This window comes from Hyla sarda, chromosome 9 (assembly GCF_029499605.1).
Source record: "Hyla sarda isolate aHylSar1 chromosome 9, aHylSar1.hap1, whole genome shotgun sequence".
NCBI classification, from domain to species: Eukaryota; Metazoa; Chordata; class Amphibia; order Anura; family Hylidae; genus Hyla; species Hyla sarda.
In genome coordinates, this window is record NC_079197.1 from 5,382,298 (window position 1) to 5,390,688 (window position 8,391).

Genomic DNA, 8,391 nt, shown 5'->3' on the forward strand with positions numbered 1-8,391 from the left:
CTGTGCCAGAGAGGGATTGGCGTGGACCGTGCTAGAGGATCGGTTCTAAGTCACTACTGGTTTTCACCAGAGCCCGCCGCAAAGCGGGATGGTCTTGCTGCGGCGGTAGTGACCAGGTCGTATCCCCTAGCAACGGCTCAACCTCTCTGGCTGCTGAAGATAGGCGCGGTACAAGGGAGTAGACAGAAGCAAGGTCGGACGTAGCAGAAGGTCGGGGCAGGCAGCAAGGATCGTAGTCAGGGGCAACGGCAGGAGGTCTGGAACACAGGCTAGGAACACACAAGGAAACGCTTTCACTGGCACTAAGGCAACAAGATCCGGCGAGGGAGTGAAGGGGAAGTGAGGTGATATAGGGAAGTGCACAGGTGTAAACACTAATTGGAACCACTGCGCCAATCAGCGGCGCAGTGGCCCTTTAAATCGCAAAGACCCGGCGCGCGCGCGCCCTAGGGAGCGGGGCCGCGCGCGCCGGGACAGAACTGACGGAGAGCGAGTCAGGTACGGGAGCCGGGGTGCGCATCGCGAGCGGGCGCTACCCGCATCGCGAATCGCATCCCGGCCAGAGGCGGTATCGCAGCGCCCCGGGTCCGTGGAACCGACCGGAGCGCTGCAGTGAGAGGAGTGTAGCGAGCGCTCCGGGGAGGAGCGGGGACCCGGAGCGCTCGGCGTAACAGTACCCCCCCCCTTGGGTCTCCCCCTCTTCTTGGAGCCTGAGAACCTGAGGACCAGACTTTTGTCCAGGATATTGTCCTCAGGTTCCCAGGACCTCTCTTCTGGACCACAACCCTCCCAATCCACTAAAAAGAAGGTTTTCCCTCTGACCTTTTTAGATGCTAAAATTTCTTTGACGGAGAAGATGTCCGAGGAGCCGGAGACAGGAGTGGGGGGAACAGATTTGGGAGAGAAACGGTTAATGATAAGTGGTTTAAGAAGAGAAACATGAAAGGCATTAGGAATACGAAGAGAAGGAGGAAGAAGAAGTTTGTAAGAGACAGGATTAATCTGGCGCAAAATCTTGAAAGGACCAAGATAGCGTGGTCCCAACTTATAGCTAGGGACACGGAAGCGGACATATTTGGCGGAGAGCCATACCTTGTCTCCAGGGGAAAAAATGGGAGGAGCTCTTCTTTTCTTATCCGCGAATCTCTTCATGCGTGAAGAAGCCTGTAAGAGAGAATTTTGGGTCTCTCTCCATATGATGGAAAGATCACGAGAAATTTCATCCACAGCGGGCAGACCAGAGGGCAAGGGGGTAGGGAGGGGGGGAAGAGGGTGACGGCCGTACACCACGAAAAACGGGGATTTGGAGGAAGATTCAGAGATTCTGAAATTATACGAGAATTCGGCCCAAGGTAGAAGATCTGCCCAGTCATCCTGGCGGGAGGAAACAAAATGTCGTAAATAGTCACCCAAGATCTGGTTAATTCTTTCTACTTGTCCATTGGATTGAGGATGGTATGCAGAAGAAAAATTTAATTTAATCTTGAGTTGTTTACAGAGAGCCCTCCAGAATTTAGACACAAATTGGACGCCTCTATCCGAGACGATCTGCGTAGGCAACCCGTGAAGACGAAAAATGTGTACAAAAAATTGTTTAGCCAACTGAGGCGCTGAAGGAAGACCAGGAAGAGGGATGAAATGTGCCATTTTGGAGAATCGATCAACGACCACCCAAATAACAGTGTTGCCATGGGATGGGGGTAAGTCAGTAATAAAATCCATACCAATCAGAGACCAAGGTTGTTCGGGAACAGGCAGAGGAAGAAGAAAACCAGCGGGCTTCTGGCGAGGAGTCTTATCCCGGGCACAGATAGTGCAGGCTCGCACAAAGTCCACCACATCAGTCTCTAGAGTCGGCCACCAATAGAAGCGAGAGATGAGTTGCACAGATTTCTTGATGCCCGCATGACCTGCGAGATGGGAGGAGTGACCCCATTTGAGGATTCCGAGGCGTTGGCGTGGAGAAACAAAGGTCTTTCCTGGAGGAGTTTGCCTGATGGAGGCTGGAGAAGTGGAAATCAGGCAGTCAGGAGGAATGATGTGTTGAGGGGAGAGTTCAATTTCAGAAGCATCTGAGGAACGAGAGAGAGCATCGGCCCTAATGTTCTTATCAGCAGGCCGAAAGTGAATTTCAAAATTAAATCGGGCAAAGAACAGAGACCACCTGGCCTGACGAGGATTCAGCCGTTGGGCAGACTCGAGGTATGAGAGGTTCTTGTGATCGGTGTAAATAATAACTGGAAATCTTGATCCCTCCAGCAGATGCCTCCATTCCTCAAGTGCTAATTTAATGGCTAGAAGCTCTCGATCCCCGATGGAATAGTTCCTCTCCGCCGGAGAGAAGGTCCTAGAAAAAAACCCACAAGTAACAGCATGCCCGGAAGAGTTTTTTTGTAGAAGGACAGCTCCAGCTCCCACTGAGGAGGCATCAACCTCCAATAGGAAGGGTTTAGATGGGTCAGGTCTGGAGAGCACGGGAGCCGAAGAGAAGGCAGACTTGAGTCGTTTAAAGGCGTCTTCCGCTTGAGGAGGCCAAGACTTGGGATCGGCATTTTTTTTGGTTAAAGCCACAATAGGAGCCACAATGGTAGAAAAATGTGGAATAAATTGCCTGTAATAATTGGCGAACCCCAAAAAACGTTGGATGGCACGGAGTCCGGAGGGGCGTGGCCAATCTAAGACGGCAGAGAGTTTATCTGGATCCATTTGTAGTCCCTGGCCAGAGACCAAGTATCCTAGAAAAGGAAGAGATTGGCATTCAAACAGACATTTCTCAATTTTAGCATAGAGTTGATTGTCACGAAGTCTCTGAAGAACCATACGGACATGCTGGCGGTGTTCTTCTAGATTGGCCGAAAAAATTAGGATATCATCAAGATATACAACAACACAGGAGTATAACAGATCACGAAAAATTTCATTAACAAAGTCTTGGAAGACAGCAGGGGCGTTGCACAGGCCAAAGGGCATGACCAGATACTCAAAGTGTCCATCTCTGGTGTTAAATGCTGTTTTCCACTCATCCCCCTCTCTGATGCGGATGAGGTTATAGGCGCCTCTTAAGTCCAATTTAGTAAAGATGTGGGCACCTTGGAGGCGATCAAAGAGTTCAGAGATGAGGGGTAAGGGGTAGCGGTTCTTAACCGTGATTTTATTAAGTCCGCGGTAGTCAATGCAAGGACGTAGAGAGCCATCTTTTTTGGACACAAAGAAAAATCCGGCTCCGGCAGGAGAGGAGGATTTACGGATAAAGCCCTTTTTTAGATTCTCCTGGACGTATTCAGACATGGCAAGAGTCTCTGGGGCAGAGAGAGGATAAATTCTGCCCCGGGGTGGAGTAGTGCCCGGAAGGAGGTCGATAGGACAATCATAAGGCCTGTGAGGAGGTAGAGTCTCCGCTTGTTTTTTGCAGAAAACATCCGCGAAGTCCATATAGGCCTTAGGGAGACCGGTTACTGGAGGAAGCACAGAGTTACGGCAAGGGTTACTGGGAACCGGTTTTAGACAGTCCTTGGAACAAGAGGGCCCCCAACTCTTGATCTCCCCAGTGGACCAATCCAGGGTTGGGGAATGAAGTTGAAGCCAGGGAAGTCCAAGGAGAATTTCCGAGGTGCAATTGGGGAGGACCAAAAGTTCAATCCTCTCGTGATGAGATCCGATGCTCATTAGAAGGGGCTCCGTGCGGAAACGTATGGAACAGTCCAATCTTTCATTGTTTATACAATTGATGTAAAGGGGTCTGGTGAGACTGGTCACTGGGATGTTGAACCTGTTGACGAGAGAGGCCAAAATAAAATTTCCTGCAGATCCAGAGTCCAAGAAGGCCACAGAAGAGAAGGAGAAGGCAGAGGCAGACATCCGCACAGGCACAGTAAGACGTGGAGAAGCAGAGTGGACATCAAGGATTGTCTCACCTTTGTGCGGAGTCAGGGTACGTCTTTCCAGGCGGGGAGGGCGGATAGGACAATCCCTCAGGAAGTGTTCGGTACTAGCACAGTACAGGCAGAGGTTCTCCATGCGGCGTCGTGTCCTCTCTTGAGATGTCAGGCGAGACCGGTCGACCTGCATAGCCTCCACGGCGGGAGGCACAGGAACAGATTGCAGGGAACCAGAGGAGAGAGGAGCCGAGGAGAAGAAACGCCTCGTGCGAACAGAGTCCATATCTTGGCGGAGCTCCTGACGCCTTTCGGAAAAACGCATGTCAATGCGAGTGGCTAGGTGAATAAGTTCATGAAGATTAGCAGGCATTTCTCGTGCGGCCAGAACATCTTTAATGTTGCTGGATAGGCCTTTTTTAAAGGTCGCGCAGAGGGCCTCATTGTTCCAGGATAATTCAGAAGCAAGAGTACGGAATTGTACGGCATACTCGCCAACGGAAGAATTACCCTGGACCAGGTTCAACAGGGCAGTCTCAGCAGAAGAGGCTCGGGCAGGTTCCTCAAAGACACTTCGAATTTCCGAGAAGAAGGAGTGTACAGAGGCAGTGACGGGGTCATTGCGGTCCCAGAGCGGTGTGGCCCAAGCCAGGGCTTTTCCAGACAGCAGGCTGACTACGAAAGCCACCTTAGACCTTTCAGTGGGGAACTGGTCCGACATCATCTCCAAGTGTAATGAACATTGGGAAAGGAAGCCACGGCAAAACTTAGAGTCCCCATCAAATTTATCCGGCAAGGATAGTCGTAGTCCAGAAGCGGCCACTCGCTGCGGAGGAGGTACAGGAGCTGGCGGAGGAGATGGTTGCTGGAGCTGTGGTAGTAACTGTTGTAGCATAACAGTCAGTTGAGACAGCTGTTGGCCTTGTTGCGCAATCTGTTGTGACTGCTGGGCGACCACCGTGGTGAGGTCAGCGACAACTGGCAGAGGAACTTCAGCGGGATCCATGGCCGGATCTACTGTCACGATGCCGGCTGGCAGGTAGTGGATCCTCTGTGCCAGAGAGGGATTGGCGTGGACCGTGCTAGAGGATCGGTTCTAAGTCACTACTGGTTTTCACCAGAGCCCGCCGCAAAGCGGGATGGTCTTGCTGCGGCGGTAGTGACCAGGTCGTATCCCCTAGCAACGGCTCAACCTCTCTGGCTGCTGAAGATAGGCGCGGTACAAGGGAGTAGACAGAAGCAAGGTCGGACGTAGCAGAAGGTCGGGGCAGGCAGCAAGGATCGTAGTCAGGGGCAACGGCAGGAGGTCTGGAACACAGGCTAGGAACACACAAGGAAACGCTTTCACTGGCACTAAGGCAACAAGATCCGGCGAGGGAGTGAAGGGGAAGTGAGGTGATATAGGGAAGTGCACAGGTGTAAACACTAATTGGAACCACTGCGCCAATCAGCGGCGCAGTGGCCCTTTAAATCGCAAAGACCCGGCGCGCGCGCGCCCTAGGGAGCGGGGCCGCGCGCGCCGGGACAGAACTGACGGAGAGCGAGTCAGGTACGGGAGCCGGGGTGCGCATCGCGAGCGGGCGCTACCCGCATCGCGAATCGCATCCCGGCCAGAGGCGGTATCGCAGCGCCCCGGGTCCGTGGAACCGACCGGAGCGCTGCAGTGAGAGGAGTGTAGCGAGCGCTCCGGGGAGGAGCGGGGACCCGGAGCGCTCGGCGTAACACATATATACACATATACACACACATACATACATACATATATATACATACACACGTTGAGTTTTATATATATAGATAATACTGCCCCTATATACAAGAATATAACTACTATAATACTGCCCCTATATACAAGAATATAACTACTATAATACTGCTCCTATATACAAGAATATAACTACTATAATACTGCTCCTATATACAAGAATATAACTACTATAATACTGCTCCTATATACACGAATATAACTACTATAATACGGCTCCTATATACAAGAATATAACTACTATAATACTGCCCCCTATATACAAGAATATAACCACTATACTACTGCCTCCTATATACAAGAATATAACTACTATAATACTGCTCCCATATACAAGAATATAACTACTATAATACTGCTCCTATATACAAGAATATAACTACTATAATACGGCTCCTATATACAAGAATATAACTACTATAATACTGCTCCCATATACAAGAATATAACTACTATAATACGGCTCCTATATACAAGAATATAACTACTATAATACGGCTCCTATATACAAGAATATAACTACTATAATACTGCCCCCTATATACAAGAATATAACTACTATAATACGGCTCCTATATACAAGAATATAACTACTATAATACTGCCTCCTATATACAAGAATATAACTACTATAATACTGCCTCCTATATACAAGAATATAACTACTTTAATACTGCCTCCTATGTACAAGAATATAACTGCAAAATTACTGCCCCATATACAATATGTACAAGAAAACATCTACTAGAATAACAATGATTTTTTTCCCCGTGTGTAGGAGAGAAGCCGCACAAGTGCCAGGTTTGTGGAAAAGCTTTCAGTCAGAGCTCAAACCTCATCACGCACAGCCGCAAGCACACAGGTTTCAAGCCGTTTACATGTGACCTGTGTGGCAAAGGTTTCCAGCGCAAAGTAGACCTACGGAGACACAAGGAAAACCAACATGGACTAAAATGACCAAGCAGGGGTTAATAGGGAGACCTTGCCATTCTTATATGGGCATTGGTGTCAGTGAGGATCATCAGTCCCAGTTTGTTACATGGCTGCGACACATAGACGACGTCCTTTTTCTTGGTACAAGGAATAATTTTCCAAGCCTTGGCGGTTGTCTAGTGGTGGGTGCCTCCACCGACTGATGACTCTAGTGGTGGGTGCCTCCACCGACTGATGACTCTATTGGTGGGTGCCTCAACTGACTGATGACTCTATTGGTGGGTGCCTCAACTGACTGATGACTCTAGTGGTGGGTGCCTCCACCAACTGATGACTCCAGTGGTGGGTGCCTCCACCGACTGATGACTCTATTGGTGGGTGCCTCCACCGACTGATGACTCTATTGGTGGGTGCCTCCACCGACTGATGACTCTAATGGTGGGTGCCTCCACCGACTGATGACTCTAATGGTGGGTGCCTCCACCGACTGATGACTCTAGTGGTTGGTGCCTCCACCGACTCATGACTCTATTGGTGGGTGCCTCCACCGACTGATGACTCTAGTGGTGGGTGCCTCCACCGACTGATGACTCTAGTGGTGGGTGCCTCCACCGACTGATGACTCTAGTGGTGGGTGCCTCCACCGACTGATGACTCTAATGGTGGGTGCCTCCACCGACTGACCCACCTATTATCCTATTATACGCCTATTATATCCTATATATATCTCTTGTATCACTGACGGAAGATGGCTTTCAGGGAAAAACTGGTTTCTAAACTGGAAGTTGTTGTTTGGTTTGCTTGGTTTTTGTTTTTGTTTTTTTGTTTTTATTTCAAACATTATTTATTTCGGAAAATTAGATATTTTTTTAGTTTAACAAAGATTTTACAGAGTTTTTACAAAGATGTACGGCCATGTTTAAGTTTTTACTGTTTTTATTTTATTTGTATTTTTTTATGCTTAACTTCACGGGTTTAAGATATTCTTACAATAATTATGTATTATAAATGTGACCATGTATTACTACCTGAAATAAAACTTTTTTATACCTAGTGAATTGCTTGCGCTGCAATGGAGTCATTGGAAAACTAGCTTGATAAAAACACCAAAACAGTGGTGTCGAAGCCCATAGTAACCGGTTAGGTTGCTGCTAAAATCTGATTGGTTGACATAAAGGAGGAACATCCAATTACATTTCTGATAGAACAATGTAATGGAATCTGATTGGTTGCTATAGGCCAGTAGTCTCCAAACTGCAGACCTCCAGATGTTGTAAAACTACAGCTCCCAGCATGCCCGGACAGCCAACGGCTGGGAGCTGTAGTTTTGCAACATCTGGAGGTTTGCATTTTGGAGATCGCTGTTATAGGCTCTCGTCCACACAAACTCTGAGTAGGTGTTGGAGGAGGAATATCCCATTAGATCTCCGCTAGCAAGAAATAAATAATCTGATTGGTTGCTATGGGCTCTTTTCACACCCAGGAGGAGTTAAAGTGAAGTAGAACAGCCAATCAAATCTACTAGCAAAATAAAAGGAGTAATCTGATTGGTTGCTATGAGCTCTCTTCCCAGTCCCACCCATGAGGAGTAAGAGTGAATTAGAACAGCCAATCAAATCTGCTAGCAAAATAAAATGTGTAATGTAATTGGCAGCTATGGGCTCTCTTACCATCCAGGAGGAGTTAGAGTAAAGTAGAACTGCCAATCAAATCTACCAGGGAAATGAAAGGAGTAATCTGATTTCTATGGGCTATGCTCCCAGTCCCACCCAGGCGGAGTGCGAGTAAAAAAGAACCAATAAAATCTGCTTGCAAAAT

The 8,391-nt window shown here is 48.5% G+C and overlaps 1 protein-coding gene across 6 annotated transcripts in view; it reads left to right on the top strand.

The window, feature by feature from the left end:
• GFI1B (growth factor independent 1B transcriptional repressor) overlaps positions 1–7,614 on the top strand; it is a 30,044-nt gene extending 22,430 nt beyond the window's left edge. For all 6 annotated transcript variants that reach the window (XM_056538748.1, XM_056538750.1, XM_056538749.1 and 3 more), the window contains exon 7: positions 6,419–7,614. In XM_056538748.1, coding sequence (XP_056394723.1) covers positions 6,419–6,597 — 179 coding nt within the window. In that variant the 3' untranslated portion in view covers positions 6,598–7,614. The remainder of the gene's footprint in view (positions 1–6,418) is intronic.
• Positions 7,615–8,391: the final 777 nt, after the last annotated feature.